Source organism: Heteronotia binoei, chromosome 17 (assembly GCF_032191835.1).
Source record: "Heteronotia binoei isolate CCM8104 ecotype False Entrance Well chromosome 17, APGP_CSIRO_Hbin_v1, whole genome shotgun sequence".
Taxonomy (NCBI): domain Eukaryota; kingdom Metazoa; phylum Chordata; class Lepidosauria; order Squamata; family Gekkonidae; genus Heteronotia; species Heteronotia binoei.
Genome location: NC_083239.1, coordinates 5,253,933 through 5,276,610, shown reverse-complemented (window position 1 = coordinate 5,276,610; position 22,678 = coordinate 5,253,933). Strand labels below are relative to the sequence as shown.

The following is a 22,678-nucleotide window of genomic DNA, read 5'->3' as shown; positions in this document are numbered from 1 at the left end:
ACACACACACACACACTGTGGCTAATAGCCACTGATGGACCTCTGCTCCATATTTTTATCTAAACCCCTCTTGAAGGTGGCTATGCTTGTGGCCGCCACCACCTCCTGTGGCAGTGAATTCCACATGTTAATCACCCTTTGGGTGAAGAAGTACTTCCTTTTATCCGTTTTAACCTGTCTGCTCAGCAATTTCATCGAATGCCCACGAGTTCTTGTATTGTGAGAAAGGGAGAAAAGTACTTCTTTCTCTACTTTCTCCATCCCATGCATTATCTTGTAAACCTCTCTCATGTCACCCCGCAGTCGACGTTTCTCCAAGCTAAAGAGCCCCAAGTGTTTCAACCTTTCTTCATATGGAAAGTGTTCCAGCCCTTTAATCATTCTAGTTGCCCTTTTCTGGACTTTCTCCAATGCTATAATATCCTTTTTTAGGTGTGGCGACCAGAACTGCACACAGTACTCCAAATGAGACCGCACCATCGATTTATACATAAATCCATTAAATATTTTAAATAAAATAACTCGCTTTTAAAAAGCTAGTTAGATGTCCAGTCACCTCCTTCGGGTTGCCATTGACGCTCCCCATTATCTAGCCTTTACTAATGTTTTAATACTGTTACCTTTTGCCATTTTAACATCTCTCACTTTTATTAACCGATCTTTTTCATCACTGGTATGTCTTGACTTCAAATGGTATGCTAATGCTGCTGTTAGTAAATTTAATATCACTTCCTAAATAATTTTCATGTAATTCAGAAGCAAGATTTCAGCCTTCCTGACTGTGGAATTGTGTGTAGGTTTCGATCAATAAGTAAGACCTCTCATATGGATATATTTATAACTCATTTAATATACTTCCATCTTACTGCAGCAACATGGGGTCTCCCACCCAGGTGCTGAGTCATGTTCTGTTCAATCATACCTTGGGTCTTGGGTATTTTGATTTCCTTCCCACCATCCATTCAGTCAGGTGATCTGTTTTTTCTTCCTGTTATAATGGATCCTCCAGGTTCCCCAGGGAACTGATCACAGCCATTAGTGAAAGAACTCAACAGGTTTATTTATATAGAGAGACCCCAGCTGCAGCAATTCCAGTACTAATTTTAACAACTACAATGGCATAGCTTCTTCTTCCCAGACACCATCAGGTCTTTCTTAAATCTTATCACCATTCATAACTCTTTACTATTCCTTCACTGGAGAGCTAGTTTGGTGTAGTGGTTAAGTGTGCGGACTCTTATCTGGGAGAACCGGGTTTGATTCCCCACTCCTCCACTTGCACCTGCTAGCATGGCCTTGGGTCAGCCATAGCTCTTGCAGAGGTTGTCCTTGAAAGGGCAGCTGCCGTGAGAGCCCTCTCCAGCCCCACCCACCTCACAGGGTGTCTGTTGTGGGGGAGGAAGGGAAAGGAGATTGTGAGCCGCTCTGAGACTCTTCGGAGTGGAGGGCGGGATATAAATCCAATATCTTCATCTCCCTCACAGGGTGTCTGTTGTGGGGGAGGAAGGGAAAGGAGATTGTGAGCCGCTCTGAGACTCTTTGGAGTGGAGGGCGGGATGTAAATCCAATATCTTCATCTACCTCGCAGGGTGTCTGTTGTGGGGGAGGAAGGGAAAGGAGATTGTGAGCCGCTCTGAGACTCTTTGGAGTGGAGGGCGGGATATAAGTCCAATATCTTCATCTACCTCGCAGGGTGTCTGTTGTGGGGGAGGAAGGGAAAGGAGATTGTGAGCCGCTCTGAGACTCTTTGGAGTGGAGGGCGGGATATAAATCCAATATCTTCATCTACCTTGCAGGGTGTCTGTTGTGGGGGAGGAAGGGAAAGGAGATTGTGAGCCGCTCTGAGACTCTTTGGAGTGGAGGGCGGGATATAAGTCCAATATCTTCATCTACCTCGCAGGGTGTCTGTTGTGGGGGAGGAAGGGAAAGGAGATTGTGAGCCGCTCTGAGACTCTTTGGAGTGGAGGGTGGGATATAAATCCAATATCTTCATCTACCTCACAGGGTGTCTGTTGTGGGGGAGGAAGGTAAAGGAGATTGTGTGCCGCTCTGAGACTCTTCGGAGTGGAGGGTGGGATGTAAATCCAATATCTTCATCTTCTTCTTCTACACCGGCATAGCTTCTTCTTCCCAGACACCATCAGGTCTTTCTTAAATGTTATCATCATTCATAACTCTTTACTATTCCTTCACTGTCCTGTGAGATAGGTTAGGTAAGAAAAAATGGCTAGCTCAGGGTCATCAATGAAGCTTTATGGCTGAGAAAGGGCTTGCGCTCACACCTCTTCCATCCCAGTCTGGCTTACTAACCACCACATCACACCCAGCCCTCTCTGTGCAATACTATTGCCTCCCATTTTGTTCTGCTTTTAGTATTGCTGACATTTTGTTTGTTCTTTCAGGTGGGTTTCATCGAAGGTGATGGGACACGAACTGGCGTCTTCCCATCTAGCTTTGTCCACTCATTGCAAGACTGATGGAACTTGTGTCCTTCCTGCCCTGTGCTCCAGATGGAGAAATGGACCAGCATGAGCCATTTGGGGATGCCCACTGGCCCAGTGCACTGCCTAATCTCCTTTTGGCTGCTGGCTGTACTCTGTGCAATGTCATTTGTTCAGTCTGTTTCATGATGGTGTCACTAGAAAGAAATCATTGGTTCTGCCTCCTTGCTGTTCTTTCAACTGGACCAGGAAGTTGATGGATGATGGACCACAAATGACCAAAAGAATGGGAGATGTTGCCTCCATCAACATGATTGATGATGATTCCTGCCCCCCCACCCCCCAAAAAATTAAAAGTAGTGATGTAATATTGTCTTGTCTAGAGGCAGAGCCCCTCTACATAAAGCCACATGTCCTTCTTTGTCAGGTATCTCACTCAGCCTACAGCGCAAGAATACCCACTTCTTTGTACCCCGTACAGAGTGAAAATGATGAGCCTGGCTGTCATTTGTAGCCCAGTGCATAGAACCCTGATTTCTGTGTTTCAGGAGAAGGTTGGTCATGGTGAAGCTGTTGGTCTGACGGCCTGCCCAGTATTAGTCTTCGAGCTATGGTGGACCCCGGATTAATTTTGATAGAATCTCAGATCTTGCAGAGAACAGGCCCATAAGATCCACTTGCTCCACTGGTACACTTATTCCCACCTTTGAGAGTTATGTTACTAAAGCAGTAGAGGTCAGTTGGAAAGAGTTTGGCACACATACACCTTTACCTCTCCTGAGTAAGAATGTGCACCAAGAAAAAAAACACAATCTGGGGTGGGCAAGGGGCATTTTTTCCAGTAATTGCTTATATTTGTGTAGGATATTGCTGGTTTATGGTTCAAACCCATGTGTTTTTTTTCAGATTATGATGCTTTGGGACCATTATTTTCAATGGGAATCTATGGCCGTTTTCCCACTGAGCTTTCCTCGGAGCGACGTCCCTCTTCACCGCGCAGCGTCTGCACGGATTTCCCACCAACTGCTCCGAGGAACCAGGAAGTTCCCGACCTTTTGCGTCGCGAATGGAAACCGCTAAAAACCAGTTTACGTTAGCGACGCAAAAGCTGCGACTCTACTTGGTTACTCGGAGCAGTTGGTGGGAAATCCACGCAGACGCTGCGCGGTGAAGAGGGACGTTGCTCCGAGGTAAGCTCAGTGGGAAAACGGCCTATGAAAAGGTCTGAAACAGCTGTTGATAAAGATAATGGCACCAAATTTGCACAGAACACGGTCCTCTCTAATCAAAAGAATCTCCAAATTTCAACTGAATTTGATCAACTGATGTTCAAACAGGGGTTTGATTTTACAGATCCCCCCCCCTCCAAATAACTGCCTCTTGGTGAAGTTCTCTCAACTGATTCCTATGGGGGGAAATTGGCCAGCTGCTGACACTTGTTACGGTCTGATCTTCCGCATGGTCTCTGTGCTTCACGCTCATGGGATAGAGCGCCCGCGCCGATCCCCGAATCGGTACCTAAAAAGCCTGGGATGTTTTTGCGCTCGGCACCAGTGGGCATGCGCAGGCGTCCCAGTATGCATGCTCACCAGAGCCAGCATGAAGATCCCGCCAGTTCATTCTTGACCACCGCGTTGAAAGGATCTTCTTTTGATTGCTCCGGTCGGTGCCTGGTAATCCTTTGGATTTTTCTCCGCTTGCCCGTTTTTTTTTTTTCTCCAGTTAAAATAGTAGTTGTAAAAAAACAAAACAAAACAAAAAAACTTTGTGTTGGACTTTGCCCCTTTAGCGCCACTCCTGCCTAATACTACTGCAGGATGGAGAGAGCTCGAGTCGAGTGCTGTGATGCGACGTTTCCCGCCACCTCCAATCTGGGATCAACTTCAGTGGCCTTGCTGTTATGGACTGTACCCGTATCCATTGCCATATCCATGGTACTCTCCCCGTGAGTTGCCAGAATGGAACCAGCGATCGGAAGTCTCGCACTTCTCGAGGGTTTCGCATCACTTCGCCACTCGTCATGCACCTTTGGCATCGGTGTCGATTCCCCCTGAGAGATGCAGGGAGCGGTGTGGGGACCTGCAAGCTCATCCGTCGGTATCGCTCCGGTCTCCTGAACGTGCTTCGACCCCAATACTATCCGAACACTCTGTGAGAAGGGAGTCTTCAACATCGGACTCTGAGGTTGGTACCGATGATCTGGATGGAGCAGTGGAACCTTCTCCAGATTCACACATTGCTGAGGACCATCCCATATCCCCCTTGGAAGATCTCAAGTCTTATGGGGATCTGGTGAAACGGATGGTACAGTCTCTCTCCCTTCCAGTAGTTCAACCACAGCCAGTCGCCGATGATACCGTCTTCGACATAATACAGAGGGATACATCGACGGCTGTGGCCCTTCCAGTGACTAAAGTTACTAAAGTTATTCTGCAGGCTGTAAAGGAGCCCTGGGCAAAGCCGGCGTCCACACCGATCTCGACATGTCGCCTGGACCACATGTACCGTGTTCAGGAGGCTGGTGCTGAGTTTTTGTTTTCCCACCCCAAACCAAATCCTGTGGTGGTCTCATCTTCAAAGGCATGTAAGACCCACTCTTCCCCACCTGATAAAGAGGGCAAGAAAATTGACAATGCTGGCAGACGATTCTACTCAGCGGGAGCTTTGGGAGTAAAAATCTCAAACTACACTGCGTGTATGGCTCGCTCCCAGTATGCGATTTGGGAGCAGCTCACACCGTTGATGTCATCCCTGAGTGAGGAGAAGCGGGCTTCGCTGAAGAAGCTGCAAAGAGAGGGATTTGCCATGGCTAAACAACAGCTGGCTGCATCAAAGCACATGGTGGATGTCTCTGCAAAGACCCTCACTTCTGCCGTCTCCCTGAGCCGTTACTCTTGGCTATGGTCTACAGCTCTTCAGCCAGACACCAGGGCCTATGTTGAAGATCTTCCCTTCGAGAGTGAAGGTCTTTTTAGTTCCACCACTAATAATGTCCTTCAAGAATTGGACAAAAGTATAAAGACCTCAAGGAATCTTGGTGTTCCTGCATCTACTAGGGCTGGCAAGCCTAAGCAAAGGCAAAAACCTTGGCCCAAGAGGCCTTATCAGAAATTTTCCCCTGACCAGTCCTGGAGACCTCGCTCTTCACAGCCGGAGAGTAGATCTCCTTATAGGGGAAACAACAAGTCTATGTTTGCTTCAGCTTCTGCAAACACCAGCAAATCTAAGGGCTCTTGCCAGCAGAAGCAGGGCCTTTGACTTTTCTGCCGCACGCATCACCGCCCCTCATTCTTCTCACATCCTCCTCCATCACCATCTACCAGACAGATGGGTCCTCTCCATCATTGCAGAAGGCTACAAGATAGACTTTGTTCTGGTTCCGACTCAGTCAGTGATTGTTACCGCACCTCCTTCCCCCCCTCTGCTAGAGGAAGTCAGCAACCTCTTGCAGAAACAAGCCATAGAACCGGTTCTGGTAACAGCCAGAACGCAGGGGGTTCTATTCTCGTTATTTCCTAGTTCCCTAAAGGGGATTGAGACCAATTATGGACCTTCAGCATCTGAACAAGTTTATCGTGTACCAGAAATTCAGGATGTCTACTCTGTAAACAATCCTTCCCCTTATCAACCAAGGGGACTGGATGGCAACATTGGATCTCAAGGATGCTTACGTCCATATCAGCATCCATCCATCTTACAGGCATTTCCTCCAGTTTGCGATAGGCTCCAACCATTTTCAGTTCAAAGCCCTTCCATTCAGCCTGTGTACTGCACCGCGGGTGTTTACCAAGATGATGAGTGTTGTAGCTGCACATCTTCAGCTTCAAGGCATAGTCGTTTTTCCGTAAATCAACGACTGGTTCCTTGTGGCGGATTTGGAAGAACGCCTATCTGGACATATTGCAATCACTCTTCGTCTTCTTCACACCTTAGATCTGCAGGTCAACATGAAAAAGTCCCATCTGATACCATCGAGGACCGTTCAGTTTATCAGGGCTTTCCTGGACACAAACCTTCATCATTCCTTTCTGCCTCAGCAGAGAGCGATGGACATTGTCTATCTTATTCGTCTTTTTCAAAGCTGGAAATGGGGCACAGCACAACACCTTCTGTCCTTTGGTGGCGGGGAAGGCTGTGGCTCTGTTGACAGACAATACTACAGCCCTTTGTTATGTCAACAGGCAGGGCGGGACAGTCTCCCGAAGACTCTGTGCGCTAGCAATAGACCTGTGGATGGAGTGCCTGGATCACGGCATTTAAGTGAAGGCTGCGCACCTTCCAGGAGTACTCAATTTGCAGGCGGATTCATTGAGCAGAGGAGCAGCATCTCCACACGAATGGGAGATGCAGTGGCGCTTCCTTCAACCTATGTTCCAGCTCTGGGGGTATCCTCAGGTGGATGTTTTCACCACAGCCCTGAATCAGAAGTGCCACCTGTTCTGCTCCAGGGGAGGAACGGATCCAGCGTCCTTGGGAGACGGCCTAATGTTCCTATGGAATGGTTGGTTCCTATATCTATTTCCGCCTCTTCCACTGCTGATAAAAGTTGTCAACAAAATGAGAAAGAAACCTAGGTGCATTCTAGTCGCATCATGGTGGCCTCGACAAAACTGGTTCCCAATTTTGCTTCATTTAGCGAGGGGAGTTTTTATCAATTCCCGGCAGAACCAGACCTTCTTTCGGCCCAGGAAGGGCACATGTTTCATCACAACGTACCTCACCTGAAGCTGACAGCGTGGTTCATCGACCCTGCGAATTTTCGAGCAGAGTCCAACACGTCTTTCTGAACAGTAGAAAGTTGTCAACCTGTACTTCCTATGACAGGAAGTGGGGGAAGTTTCTTCGTTTTCTGACTGACCCTACAGTCTCACCCCAAAGGGTGGGCGTACCGGTGATTTTTGATTTTCTGTTGACCTTGGTGGATGCTGGACTTTCCTTTTCTTCTGTTAAAGTTTACTTATCAGCAATATCATCGTACCATGAATCTGTTGAGGGGCATTCAGTCTTTGCTCATCCTCATTCGAAGCAATTTCTGAAGGGACTGGTCAGATTGCATCCTCTGTCTAGATCACCTCCACAGTTGTGGGATTTGCCGTTAGTATTGGATAGGTTGACTCGGTGTCCCTTTGAACCAATGGCAACCTGTTCCCTACAGCTTCTATCCTGGAAGACTGCATTTTTGGTGGCAATCACATCGGCACGCCGTGTAGGGGAGCTCATGGCTATGCATTGTGACCACCCATACTTAGTTTTTCATGAGTCCGGAGTGTCTTTGACTCCTGATGTTTCGTTTCTCCCAAGGTGGTTTCCCAGTTTCACTTTAAGTTGGATGTTTGGTTACCTATGTTTTATCCCACGCCTTCCTCGGACGAGGAACATCAGTGGTAAGCTTTGGATAAGAACATAAGAACATAAGAGAAGCCATGTTGGATCAGGCCAACGGCCCATCAAGTCCAACACTCTGTGTCACACAGTGGCAAAAAATTTTACATATACACACACACTGTGGCTAATAGCCACTGATGGACCTGTGCTCCATATTTTTATCTAAACCCCTCTTGAAGGTGGCTATACTTGTGGCCGCCACCACCTCCTGTGGCAGTGAATTCCACATGTTAATCACCCTTTGGGTGAAGAAGTACTTCCTTTTATCCGTTTTAACCTTTCTGCTCAGCAATTTCATCGAATGCCCACGAGTTCTTGTATTGTGAGAAAGGGAGAAAAGTACTTCTTTCTCTACTTTCTCCATCCCATGCATTATCTTGTAAACCTCTATCATGTCACCCCGCAGTCGACGTTTCTCCAAGCTAAAGAGTCCCAAGCGTTTCAACCTTTCTTCATAGGGAAAGTGCTCCAGCTCTTTAATCATTCTAGTTGCCCTTCACTGGACTTTCTCCAATGCTATAATATCCTTTTTTAGGTGCGGCGACCAGAACTGCACACAGTACTCCAAATGAGACCGCACCATCGATTTATACAGGGGCATTATGATACTGGCTGATTTGTTTTCAATTCCCTTCCTAATAATTCCCAGCACGGCGTTGGCCTTTTTTATTGCAGATGCACACTGTCTTGACATTTTCAGTGAGTTATCTACCACGACCCCAAGATCTCTCTCTTGGTCAGTCTCTGCCAGTTCACACCCCATCAACTTGTATTTGTAGCTGGGATTCTTGGCCCCAATGTGCATTACTTTGCACTTGGCCACATTGAACCGCATCTGCCACGTTGACGCCCACTCACCCAGCCTCAACAGATCCCTTTGGAGTTCCTCACAATCCTCTCTGGTTCTCACCACCCTGAACAATTTAGTGTCATCCGCAAACTTGGCCACTTCACTGCTCACTCCCAACTCTAAATCATTTATGAACAAGTTAAAGAGCATGGGACCCAGTACCGAGCCCTGCGGCACCCCACTGCTTACCGTCCTCCACTGCGAAGACTGCCCATTTATACTGACTCTCTGCTTCCTATTACTAAGCCAGTTTTTGATCCACAAGAGGACCTGTCCTTTTACTCCATGACTCTCAAGTTTTCTAAGGAGCCTTTGATGAGGAACTTTATCAAAAGCTTTCTGGAAGTCAAGGTAAACAACATCTATCGGGTCTCCTTTGTCCACATGTTTGTTCACCCCCTCAAAGAAATGTAACAGGTTAGTGAGGCAAGATCTTCCCTTGCAGAACCCATGCTGAGTCTTCCTCAATAACCCGTGTTCATCAATGTGCCTACTCATTCTGTCCTTGATAATGGTTTCTACCAACTTTCCCGGATGTTAAGCGTGCATTACTTTTTTACTTAAGTCGTTCTAAGAGTTTTCGTCAGGACCAGCATCTTTTTGTTTCCTTTTTTTTTTAAGTGAAAAAAATTTTATTGAAAGAAGATTTGCACATAACAAAAAGCAACATAAAACAAACACATAATACGAATACATCTTTTTGTTTCCTATGCTGCTCCTAGATTGGGTTCAAAAATTTCATCTCAGCGGCTTTCGAAGCGGCTTACTGAGACTATTAAACTGTGCTACTTGCTGGCGAAGAAGCCGTTGCCTGGACCCATTTGTGGACACTCTACTAGAGCGATGTCGGTGGCATTCCTGAAGGGTGTTTCCTTGACGGACGTGTGCAAGGCTGCCACTCGGTCCTCTCATGCTTTCATGAAGCATTACGCTCTGGATATGCATGCTCAGCAGAGGACTCGTCTGGGAGCTGTGGTGTTGCAAGCTGTCTCTTCTGGTTGACCGTCTTCTGCCTCCAGGTATGTCTTGCTTGCTAATCTCCCATGAGTGTGAAGCACAGAGACCATGAAGAAGATAGACAGGTTGCTTACCTGTGACTGTAGATCTTTGAGTGGTCATCTGTGCATTCACACTACCCACCCTCCTTCCCACTGCTGACGGTCTCCCTATGTAAGGGGCTTCCAGCGGTCAGGAAAGAACTGGCGGGATCCTCTCATTGGCTCCGGTGAGCATGTGTACTGGGATGCCTGCGCATGCCCACTGGTGCTGAGCGCGAAAAAATCCTGGGCTTTTTAGGTACTGATTCGGGGATCGGCGCAGGCGCTCTATCCCATGAGTGTGAATGCACAGATGACCACTCGAAGATCTACAGTTACAGGTAAGCAACCTGTCTTTCTCTGTTTCCTTTCAGAAAGTGAGAAAGGAGGGTTTTTTTCCCAAAATGTGCGTGTGTGTGTGTGTGTGTGGCTGGAGTCACTGTTTTTCAACCAAATATAATCAACATTGCAGCAGAGCTAATACTGCCTGTCCACTACCTTCCCCCCCCCCCCCCCAAGACTGAAGACTGAACCAAGGGGCCCAATTCTGTTGGCCCCCAAACAAAGTTCCCCAGCTAGCTTTCTTGGAGAGAAAAAAGGTGTCTACCCCCACAAAGGAGGAGAATAGCAGCTCTCTGCAGCTTGTCTCCAAAGGTGATTGGCTGAATCACTCTGCGTGGATCCCTTGCAAGGATTTAATTTGAATGGGAAATGACTATGGCTTGGGAAATTGATAGAATGGAAGAAAACCATGAGCACATCATGTATTGCTGGTGGCACCAAAGATTAAGAAGAAGAAGAAGACAGAAGACATTGGATTTATATTCCGCCCTCCACTCAAGAGTCTCAGAGCGGCTCACAATCTCCTTTATCTCCCTCCTCCACAACAGACACCCTGTGAGGTGGGTGGGGCTGGAGAGGGTTCTCACAGCAGCTGCCCTTTCAAGGACAACCTCTGCCAGAGCTATGGCTGACCCAAGGCCATTCCAGCAGGTGCAAGTGGAGGAGTGGGGAATCAAACCTGGTTCTCCCAGATAAGAGTCCGCACACTTAACCACTACACCAAACTGGCTCTCTTGAAACACACCCACACCCACAGAGTGTTCAGGGGGAAGAGATTTCGGAAATCCTAAGAAATCCTGAATTTATATTCCTATTCTGGGAAGTCACCCAAAACAAGTAATTTCCTTATGTATGAGAATTTTATAAAGCACACCCTTGCTCCTGCAGTTCTGCAGAGTTTGGATGGGTGTAGGGAAAGATCAGCTGTGGATGATGCCAATTGGCTAGCAACCATGTGCCACCAATACTCCTCTGCTCAATCTCCTGTGTCATTTTGCAACCATATTTAAAAGTGCTGTCATTTATCTGAAGCTGTACACATAAAAAATAAAACATTACTCCACTTGAAACCATGAAAAAGGCAGATGGCCCCTATTGAAAACAGGAAAAGAGTAAAGATGGCCCCCCCCCCCGCCTTTATCTAACTCAACCAGGCTCCCGCTGTGGCAGTTCTTAAGATAACACATCTGTCTTCCCTTCAGAATTGCCAGTCTGGTTTAACCTGTTTCAAACAGAAGCAATTTCTCCAGACCTGTTTTTGTTCCCGTTTCCCCTGCGTGCAAAAAGTTCAAGCCCTTCTTTAAATGTTTCGCTTCGTTTTGGGCAAGCCCTTAGAAGATTGCTGAAAAGATACCAAGGAAGGAGGAATAATGAATAATGGTGCAGCAGCCAGTGGAAACACTGCTGACTTCTGAACAAAATCAAAGCAAACCTCAGATGCAGCAAGGTTGCATCTTTTAAAGCCCTCCTCTCTGCCCCCCCCACCCCCAGTAGCTTGCACAACAATAGCCGAAATATTTTTCTCAGCTGCTTATTCCTTTCAATGTTGTGTATTTCAGGTTGCTGGACAAGAGGCCAGGTTTTTATGAAGGCTGTATGCCAGCTTGAGAGTCACCCATTCAGCCAACTTAAATTGCCCGTTCAATCACCCTAAACAGCCCCTTCTTCCTAGAGCAGTTAGATTTCCCTAGCCTTGACGTAAGAAATCTGGGAACAACAGTCCTTGTGTTTGTTACTGCAAACATTTTTTTTTTGGGGGGGGGGGGGGCGGATTTTGGTACTCTGCATGTCAGGTGTGCAGAAACTAACCAAGTTGTATGTAGTTCTACTGACCTACCAGAAGACAAAAACTAGAGCACAGCTTTTGATCATTCTAGACTTCCACAGAGTTTATGCACCTACATATTCACAACATATTGAACAAGCAAAAGTTTTATGTTGAGTCAGACGACAAGTCTCTTGACTCCATATTTTGTTGCCAGTTACAAGTCTCCAGGTGAGATTCCTTGAGAGAGATGCAAAGGACTGAACTTGCTAAAACGAAGCCTGTTTACATATTCGGTATACGTGAGAATATGGATTCTGCTGCTAAATACGGCTTTCAGAGTGTATCTGGAGCTCTTAAAAGCCCCGTTTCTAGTCCTTGAGAAATACAGGCAAGGACAGAACTTGATTAGACCATAACTCAGTCCTATTTGGTGTTGTTTATTCGAACAGCTGGAAATCACCATATGAGGTCTTTAGCTGGAGATGCTGGGGATTGAACCAATGACCTTCTGCATATAAGGCATGTGATCTCCCACTGATCCATAGACCTTTCCCCAGGATTTTAAGGCATCACCCAGTTGGCTCCTGTTCTGCTCCTATCACGCTTCTGTGTTGTGTGATGGTTTTGCACTCGTATCTCTATTGCCAGCAGACTAGAATCCTCCCAGATATCATAGGCTTATTCATGATGCTGAGGTTTACTAGATCACAGGCACACACAGTTCTGTTACCCAATCCTATCTTTATTTGCTGGCTTGACTGGTCAAGTGAACATATATTTTTTTATAATGTAGAAGTTTACATTAGCTAATCCCTAGATGATGAAACACCATCTCCTCAAACCCTAGTCCTGACTCTGTATTTCTCTTTACAACGGAGAGTTGTGCTATTGTCCCATCATCCTATTTCTCTGTTCAAAATTTGTACAGATCTAAGATTTTCAATAATGTAATTCTATGGCATGTGTGTTTTAAAAGTATCACTAGTTTGATTCTCCAGAGATGTACTGGCTGGACGAACAGAGAGATGAAGATAAATTGGGTGGATGGAGTTCACCATTTCAAGTGACAGCCTGTATTTGCCCCCCCCCCCCAAAAAAAAAAACAACAACACACAAACCTCTCATGATCTGGAGTGTTGAGTCTTGGACTTTTGCTCCAAAGTCTGGACCTGACGGAACCACTGGATCTACAGCTGCTCTTGTGGATCATTATCTGTCCTGTGTGATGTACTGCCTCCAGAGTTCGTTGCATTTTAAAAAAGAAAAAAAAATGAGGAAGTGACTGTCATGTGTTGTGATCCCTATATGTTAATTTCTAATAAAGCTGATCATTTTAAAATAGCAGTAGTTCTCTGTGTTGGATGATTCTCGGGTGCTTTGTAAAATATTGCTGCAGCGTTGATTTAATGATGAGGTAGAATGGTAGATTCAAAGAACATAATGAGGTGTCTTGGCTCTGTGCATAGAGTTCTTGCTTTTGCACGCAAAAGGTCTCACACAGGGATGAGGACACGCTCTATTTAGTTTTATTTATATTTTAGTCAGTAGTATCAGTTTTCTGGTTTACACAGCTAGTGTTTATAGATTCACATGTGATGTACTTTTTATACATCATTTTGACAGTCAGTATTTACACATAAATGTTTGAATTGCCATGTGTGGTAGGATTTCTATGCATGATAAGCAACTTTCTCTGCCCCCAAGCAATGGCCCAAAATGCTCCACAGGGGACTCATAGGAATAGCATGAGGGAGAGTTGGCAAAAATCGCTCCCCTTGCATGTGTAGATCTGCTCAACGCGTAATATGCATCTAAATATATTTAGAATATTTCTGTGCCACCATTTCAGAGCCCTGCATGAGGCAGCTTACATAAAATAATATGGCAATACAAAGTCATTGGACACAAAACAGCATCAAAACCATCCATAAAACAGACCTCAGACTGGAAACCAGATTGTTTAAAAATTATGTACATCGAAGTATTGGTGTACTAAAGCGCAAATAATGAAAAGTTGGCGCACTTGAAAGTTCAGGAACAGAAAATAGCAACATAGTGAAGAATCGTGAGTTTGATTAATATAAGGGGAAAACAAAGTAAAAACTGAATTGGTGATGACTGACCAGAAAAAAATACTTCGGAGTTGTAGTTGTGGATAGCTTGGCAAAACCTCAATTCAAGCTGCAGTGAAAAAGGTAAATTCTACTAAGCTTTATTAGAGAAAGGATTGAATGCAATGCAAAAAAAAAGCCGGTATTATAACACCCTTGGCAACCACATAAATCTATATGCTTTAGGAATTCTATAGTGTGCTGGTAATTGGTGCTATAACTTTTTTTTTCTTTTGCTGTCAAGTGATAACTAACTTAGATTTCAGGTTTTCACGGCCGGCATCATCATTAGGGTTTGTAGAATCTTTCGGGCTCAAGTGCCGTGTTCTACTGGAGAAAGTTTTCCTTCCAGACGTTTCGTTCTCGGCTGCGGAGAACATCCTCAGTGGCGTTGCAGCCGGAGCAGGCGCTCTGACCTTCTTGGCTGCTGTGCATTGAGTGAGGCCAGGGCTGCTGGAGAGCTGCTATTTCTAGGCTGGAGAGGGTGTGATGAAAGGGCCTAGAAATAGCAGCTCTCCAGCAGCCCTGGCCCCACTCAATGCACAGCAGCCAAGAAGGTCAGAGCGCCTGCTCCGGCTGCAACGCCACTGAGGATGTCCTCCGCAGCTGAGAACGAAACGTCTGGAAGAAAAACTTTCTCCAGTAGAACACGGCACTTGAGCCCGAAAGATTCTACAAACCCTAATGATAACTAACTTACAGAGATCTCATAGGGTTTTCAAGGCAAGAGACTAGCAGAAGTTGTTTTCCATTGCCTGCCTCTGCATAGCGACCCCGATGTGACCGGGCTTGACCCTACTTAACTTCTGATGACACTGGGTGAACTTGAGCTATCCAGGACAGGGCTGTAACACTATAGCAATCGCCTATTAAAACAACAAGGTAGCCCTCCAAAACGTTCTCCAGCGGTGTAGAAGAAAAAAATAACGGCAACTGATGAGACAAAGTGTGCAGAAAAGCTCCATTGCCCATGTGAATGCTTCTACATCTGCAGTGGCAATGAATGCAAAGCAAAGAATCCACTCAGTGTGAACGCAGCCTAGAAGAGGGAACAGAGCCAGAGAGATTCTGTGTGGTATCTCTGACCAGGAAATGGGAGATCTTTGCAGACAGCTTTGGGGCCTTCTCCCATTTCCTGCTAGGAGGAGCAGTGTCCCTTTTGTCCCTTTTCTCCCAGAGCTGGTAAAATACACTCCAGGCCATAGCCACCATCGGCTTATCAAGCAGTACGTCTGGATCCAGAAGCACCCCCAGACTCCAACCCTGTTCCTTCAAGGGGAGTGCAACCCCATACAGAATTGGTGATACTTTAAATCTCAGAAAAGACCTTCCACTAATCAGTAGCACTTTTCTCTTGCCAGTATTAATCTTCAGTATATTTGCCTACAGCTACTCCAAAACTGGCTAAAGGCTCTGGTTTAGGATTTCTGTAGCCTCCCTGGGATCAATAAAAGTGTGACCGACAGCTGTGTGTAAACTGCATATTTGGGACAACCCAGCCCAAATTTCCAAATGATCTCACTCAGTGGTTTCATGTAGAGTATGGAATTTTGTGGGTTCCCACAGGTCAAAGGGTGGAGCAGCTGTCCCCTAACACCACCTCCAGGTAGGGACCAGAACCACCTCAGAACAATGCCTCCTTAATCCCAGCCTAGAGAGGTGGCCCAAAAGGATACTATGCTTGATGGTATCAAAACCCTCCGAGAGGTCCAGAACAATCGTCCAAGAAAGCTTTGAGTTGTCCAGCCACCACCTGTTCAATTATCTTGTTCAGGAATGGAACATTTGAAACTGGTTGATAGTTATTGATATCTCCTGGCTCCATGGCAGGCTTCTTTAGAAGGAAATGCACCACAACCTGTTTAAAGTGTGTGCATGGCATTTCTCCAACACCAAAAGGACTGCTGAGATCTCCACAGAAAATATGGTCTCTGCTCTCTCCACCCCCCCCCCATATTTTTATTGTTTATTAATTAAAATATACAATTTTTCATTGTCTCATTGTTCCATTATACATTTTTCTTCCCCATCCCTCCCCCCTTCAGTCTAAACTTCTTCTTTCATCCAGGGGCATAGGGCTTGAAGCTTCCACTGAACGTCTTCCTTCCGTTCCTCTTTCATCCAGTTTAGGTAAAGCAACCATTTTTCTTTGATCCTTGATGTTTTATCTTCCCATGGCAAATCTCGGTTTATGATGTCCATTATCTCTGATTGAACAAATTCAAACAGATAATTATGCCAAATTCTTTCTGTCCATTTATTTTTATCTTTCCACCCTATTGCTATTACTGCTTTACCTGCTAATATCATTGCTTTTAATGGGTCTTGATTTTTTTCCCTACTATTACATTGCCTAGAGTGCTCATCAACATCAACTCAAAATCTATATTTAGCTTAACATGAAAAAGCTTATTTATTGTTCTTACTATATTTTCCCATACTTTTTAAACTTCATGACACTCCCACCACATGTGGGAGTACCATCCTTTCACTTTTCTACAATGCCAACAGTTTGGGCTTAGTCCTGGAAACATATTCGCTAAGGTGGCAGCGGTTCTGTACCGTTTGGTATAAAATTTTAGCTCCATTTCCCTAAACTTGTGTATTTTTATTCCCTTAATTCCTTCCCTTAATTTTTTTAGCTTTTTGCTCTGTTATTTGAAATTCTGTACTCCATTTTCTATATGGCCTCTGCTCTCCACCCAAAGGTTCAGAGGAACATTTGTAAGATGCTTGATTACAACATACCCTGTTGTTGTTTCATAGTGGCACTTTGCCTATCCCAAAAACTCTGCACCCCCTAATCTTTTGCCCGTAGTGTTTCCTTTCTTGGTATCCCCTCACTCCTTAAACTTCCTGAAATCTGGAAGAAAATGCTCTACTGCAGGATTTTTTGTGAATTGACCAACATCACATCAGAGAATCTTTTATTATTTTTTTCTTAGCTATTAATGTTACCCTGGCAGAAGCTGGGGGTAAAGTGTAGATGACTGGGGAAGGCAATGGCAACCCACCCCATAGCAAAAAGTCTGCCAAGAAAATGGCATGATGTGATGTCATCCCATGGGTCAGGAATGACTCAGTCTTTGCACACCTTTACCTTTATTATTATCAATATTTATTAGATTTAAATGATCGCCCCAACCTGGCCAAAGCTGGGTTCTTGGCGATGTACACCAATTAAAATACGTTGGTTAAAAAACATTAAAACATTCAAAATAAAATATCACATCTTATGGACTCCATGATGGCTTCTCATTTCTACTATTCCATCATTGTGGGGAGGTGGTAGACCGGAGGGGTAGCAGAATAAATTGCCAGCTTGGCAACCATCAAGCACTAACTAACTAGGACTGTATTACAATTAGCCTAAAATGATACCCACAGAACAGCCCTCAGGCTAGGAGCAGACCACAAAACCAGCTGTAGAAAAAAGTGGGCAGATAGACCTTTCCTAAACAAATAAATTCGCCTCCTTTCCCTGTCATCCCAAGGCAGGGAGATTCTCTCCTGCTTAGGAAATCCCTATGCTGCTGGGTTCCATCATCCCTGCACCACCAAAGAACAGTCACTCGCCCACCGTCCCAGTAACTGCAGCACACACCATCTCCCTCCCTCCTCTCTGAAATCTTTCCACCACTTAATCCTTCTATATTTAGCCTATCCCCCTAGTGCTATTTTGACTGCATGGCAGTCTTTCAGAAGTGCTCTGGTTGCCACTCCCCTTTTCTGCTTTCTCTTCTGTTTTTTTTTCGCATTACCTCCCTTCTATGAGCTGGTCTCTGTTTAAGATCTTCTGGACGTGGATTTGGGGCGAGTGGAATACCTTTGCAAAGCAGTTGGAGCCATGGGGCAGGCGGAGGAGCTGCTCAGAATGGGGAGAAAGTTAGGGAAGATGGTCTCTCAGAAGAACACGGTAAGAAAAAAATTCTCTTCTTGTTGGTGTTCCGTTCAGATCTTTTCCAAAGAGTAATTCTGCAGCCTCAGGGAAACACTCCGCTGCTGCCAAAGGGTGGCTTTTCTCCACCAAGCTGACTGTGTGAAGAAGTTGCCACTCCTGTAAATTTAACCAGCTATAGCACTTCCTACTTTCTGAGTTTGCAAACTTTTCCAGTTGTCTCCGCGCTGTGAAGGTACGCTGTGGCCACTGAGCTCCCCTTCAGGTAATAATGTTTGTGTTGAGAAATCCTGAGCATTGCAGTGAGATTCTTTTGCGTGTATGTTGGTTCTGGCATCGAAACCAGTTCCCTCCATCTGGAGATATTTCATTTCTCCCATTCTGCCCTCCCACATTCTCTTTTGGAGCCTGCAGCAGCTTATCCTCACAGTGATCTGTCTCTCTAAGGGTTTGAGGAGGGGGGGGGGGTATGCAGATAACAGGTGCTTGGCAAGAGACTAGCCGTGTAAATTTAATCGTTGGTCAGATGCCTTGCTGCGTGCTTTGGGATCAGTAAAAAATATTGTGTGCAGAATGGGGATGGGGGACACAGAGCTGGGACCTAGCATGTTCCCATCTAGTCCCTTTCCACCTGCCTTAACTTCAGGAACCTCAGGGCATTGTATGTCGTTGTCTCTTCATTTGATCCTTACAACAACCCTGTGTGGAAGGTTAGGCCGAGACAGGCCTGGGTTCACCCAGTGAACTTCAGGGCAGAATGAAGATTTGAACAGGGAAGGACAGCACTAGCCCTTCCCCAGCAGTATAGAAAAATACATGCAGTGCTAGAATGTACGCACAATTTAGAGTCTTTAAATATATATGACAGGCAGTATTGGAGCGGGGGTTTTTTTTGGGGGGGGGGGCAAGCTGCTTTTTCCAGCAGCCACAGAAATAAGGTTGAATGTTGAAGAAGAAGAAGATGATAGAAGATATTGGATTTATATCCCGCCCTCCACTCCGAAGAGTCTCAGAGCGGCTCACAATCTCCTTTCCCTTCCTCCCCCACAACAGACACCCTGTGAGGTGGGTGGGGCTGGAGAGGGCTCTCACAGCAGCTGCCCTTTCAAGGACAACCTCTGCCAGAGCTATGGCTGACCCAAGGCCATTCCAGCAGGTGCAAGTGGAGGAGTGGGGAATCAAACCCGGTTCTCCCAGATAAGAGTCCGCACACTTAACCACTACACCAAACTGGCTCTCAAACTGTTGCTTGCCAGTCCCACACATACATACATGGAATTGGTTTCCCCTCTCTAGGAACAGTATCCTCAGTCCTTCATCCAGTGTAATTAGTATCCTGAAGTGGTTCTACTGCCTGTATTATGGACAAACATGGTCTGTTGACTTCATTTTCACCATCCAGCATAGTATAGTGGTTATCATGTCACACTAGGATCTGGGAGACCCAGATTTGAATTCTCATTCTGCCGTAGAAACTTGCTGGATCACCCTGGACAAGCCTCACACACTCAACCTAACCTACCTCATAGGGTTGTTGCATGGATGAAGTAAACAAATGTCAGTCTCTCTTTTCAGGTTGAGGATCTGGTTTTTCAATTTTTGTAAGTTAACAATGCAACTGTGCCCCATTGGACAAGTCTGGAGTTAATGTTTTACTCCTTTTCAAACTTTGTTCTCATGTAGAGACTCTATAAATAACTCCTCCTTGCCTTCAACCCATTAAAGATCAGAGTTTGCAGTCATGGGAAGGGCCTGCTGCTATTGTACCTTTGCAGTTGGTGTGCAAGCCGTAGACTTTCTTGCTTTGGGACAATTGAGCAGGAAGAAAGTATTCCCACAGGAAGCCCAGAAGCCCAGTTGTCTTTGTATAGGTCTGCTAGAAGCGTGTTTGCTCGTCAGTCAGTCAGAAGTGTGTTTGTTGCTAAAGACCATCACAATTGAGCAGATAAAATATACAAATAAAACATGTACAAAGAACAGCAAAACAACAAGGCTATCATATTAAGAACATGTAAAGAATCGTTAAAATAAATTAGTACCTTGAGTACTGGTGAAGGAGTCTCAACCATTAAACACAGTTCGAGCCTGAATTTTCTTAGCTGCCAAGGTGCGCTGTGCTACGTTATAAGATGCATATGAATTCACATCAGAAGAAGGAGGGATATTTTTTCCACCATGGGGGAGAAAACTGGGCCTTTCAAAATTTCTCCAGTTATTTTGTTTCTGGGCTCTGTATACAAAGGGCAGAACAGAATGTAGAGCTGAAGGTGTTTGGGAATTGAAGCTCCACAAATACTCATTTTACCGACCTCAGAAGGATGGAAGGCTGAGTCAACGTGGAGCTGGCTACCTGAACCAGCTTCCACTGGGATCAAACTCAGGTCGTGAGCAGAGGGCTCCAACTGCAGTACCGCAGCTTTAGCACTCTGCGCCACGGGGCTCTTAGGCTAAGAAAGGAAAGGAATTCTAAGGCTAGGAAAGGTGATTTTGGTCAAATAAGATGCTCTGCTGTGATCTCTCTTGAAGAACTTAGACAAGGAGAAAACCTGGAACAGATAATTGTACTTCTCTCCAGTACAGCATCTATCATCCTGGAAGTCATCCACCAAAGAGTAACAACAGATGATACTGTTAAAGCCAGCTATGCAAATGCCATCTGCATGCAGCTGTGCGATGCTCTCCCTCTCCTCAGAAGAGGTCTAGTGGAGAGATTCCATTGCTTTCTCCAGAATCTAAATAAGGCCAGGTGCAAATGGGCTCTAGTAGAAAGTAACCCAAGCCCAGCCATCACTCAAGCTGCTTTGCCATGAGGCAAAGCTAGGATTCTCTTTATAAAGAGATTTTGGATTGGTTCTAGGTGAAATTAGATGCAGCCGGAGACTGCAGCTGGTGCAGAATGCAGTGGCTAGGCTGTTATTGGGGCTTCCCATGAGGGAGCACAAACAGCCTGGGCTGCGGGAACTCCACTGGCTACCGATAGTGTACCAGATTCACTACAAGGTGCTGGTTATTACCTTGAAAGCCCTATATGGCCGAGGACCTGTCTACCTTAGGGACCATCTCTTCTCCTACGTTCCCCAGAGGGTACTCAGATCAGGGACACAGAACCTGTTATCAATCCCTGGGCCGAGGGAGGCAAGACTGAAGACCACTCGGGAGAGAGCCTTCTCTATAGCAGCCCCCTATTGGTGGAACCAACTGCCAGAAGAAGCAAGAGCCTTGCGGGACCTTGTCCAGTTCCGCAAGGCTTGCAAGACAGCTTTATTTCAACTTGCTTTTAACTGATAGCTACATAGGAGAGCCAGTTTGGTGTAGTGGTTAAGTGTGCGGACTCTTATCTGGGAGAACGGGGTTTGATTCCCCACTCCTCCACTTGCACCTGCTAGCATGGTCTTGGGTCAGCCATAGCTCTGGCAGAGGTTGTCCTTGAAAGGGCAGCTGCTGTGAGAGCCCTCTCCAGCCCCACCCACCTCACAGGGTGTTTGTTGTGGTGGAGGAAGGAAAAGAAGATTGTAAGCTGCTCTGAGACTCTTCGGAGTGGAGGGCGGGATATAAATCCAATATCTTCATCTACCTCACAGGGTGTCTGTTGTGGGGGAGGAAGGGAAAGGAGATTGTGAGCCACTCTGAGACTCTTCGGAGTGGAGGGCGGGATATAAATCCAATATCTCCATCTACCTCACAGGGTGTCTGTTGTGGGGGAGGAAAGGGAAAGGAGATTGTGAGCCGCTCTGAGACTCTTCGGAGTGGAGGGCGGGATATAAATCCAATATCTTCATCTACCTCACAGGGTGTCTGTTGTGGGGGAGGAAGGGAAAGGAGATTGTGAGCCGCTCTGAGACTCTTCGGAGTGGAGGGCGGGATATAAATCCAATATCTTCTTCTTCTTCATATGAGGATACTCAAGAAGACTGAAGTTATTGGAATGTACAATTAGCACCAAATTGTTTTAATATGTTTTAATTGTTATACCATTTAAGGTTTTATGAAGCATATGAAGCTGCCTTATACTGAATCAGACCTTTGGTCCATCAAAGTCAGTATTGTCTTCTCAGACTGGCAGCAGCTCTCCAGGGTCTCAAGCTGAGGTTTTTCACGCCTACTTGCCTGGACCCTTTTTTGGAGATGCCAGGGATTGAACCTGGGACCTTCTGCTTCCCAAGCAGATGCTCTACCGCTGAGCCACCATCCCTCCTACATATGAAGCTGCCTTCTATTGAATCAGACCCTTGGTCCATCAAAGTCAGTATTGTCTTCTCAGACTGGCAGCGGCTCTCCAGGGTCTCAAGCTGAGGTTTTTCACGCCTACTTGCCTGGACCCTTTTTTGGAGATGCCAGGGATTGAACCTGGGACCTTCTGCTTCCCAAGCAAATGCTCTACCACTGAGCCACCGTCCCTCCACAAACATATGAACATATGAAGCTGCCTTATACTGAATCAGACCCTGGGTCCATCAAAGTCAGTATTGTCTTCTCAGACTGGCAGTGGCTCTCCAGGGTCTCAAGCTAAGGTTTTAATTAGTTAATGCTTAATATATGTAAATGTTTTACTGTCGTTAGCCGCCCTGAGCCTGCTCCGGCGGGGAGGGCGGGATATAAATCTAATAAAATAAATAAATATAGATTGAAAAGCAAAAGGGCCAGAACACAATCCCGTTTGACCCCCTGAGTAATTGGAATCTCCTTAGTTAAAGTGCTTGTGGGACCTACTTTAACTCTAGCAGTTTTGTGAAAATGAAGTTCTTTAATCAGGAACGACAGGCATTTATCAGTACTAGTACCTGCTAGTTTCTCCCACGGGCGGTTCCAGTCCACTGAGTCAAAGGCAGCAAACACAGCCTTGCAA

The 22,678-nt window shown here is 45.8% G+C and overlaps 2 protein-coding genes across 2 annotated transcripts in view; both read left to right on the top strand.

The window, feature by feature from the left end:
* ASAP3 (ArfGAP with SH3 domain, ankyrin repeat and PH domain 3) overlaps nucleotides 1-2,862 on the top strand; it is a 128,603-nt gene extending 125,741 nt beyond the window's left edge. Inside the window, exon 26 of the mRNA XM_060257553.1 lies at nucleotides 2,403-2,862. Within this exon, the coding sequence (XP_060113536.1) occupies nucleotides 2,403-2,477 (75 nt within the window). The 3' untranslated portion in view covers nucleotides 2,478-2,862. The remainder of the gene's footprint in view (nucleotides 1-2,402) is intronic.
* A 14,747-nt stretch (nucleotides 2,863-17,609) lies between these two features.
* TCEA3 (transcription elongation factor A3) overlaps nucleotides 17,610-22,678 on the top strand; it is a 52,982-nt gene continuing 47,913 nt past the window's right edge. The window contains exon 1 of the mRNA XM_060258380.1: nucleotides 17,610-17,850. Within this exon, the coding sequence (XP_060114363.1) occupies nucleotides 17,782-17,850 (69 nt within the window). The 5' untranslated portion in view covers nucleotides 17,610-17,781. The remainder of the gene's footprint in view (nucleotides 17,851-22,678) is intronic.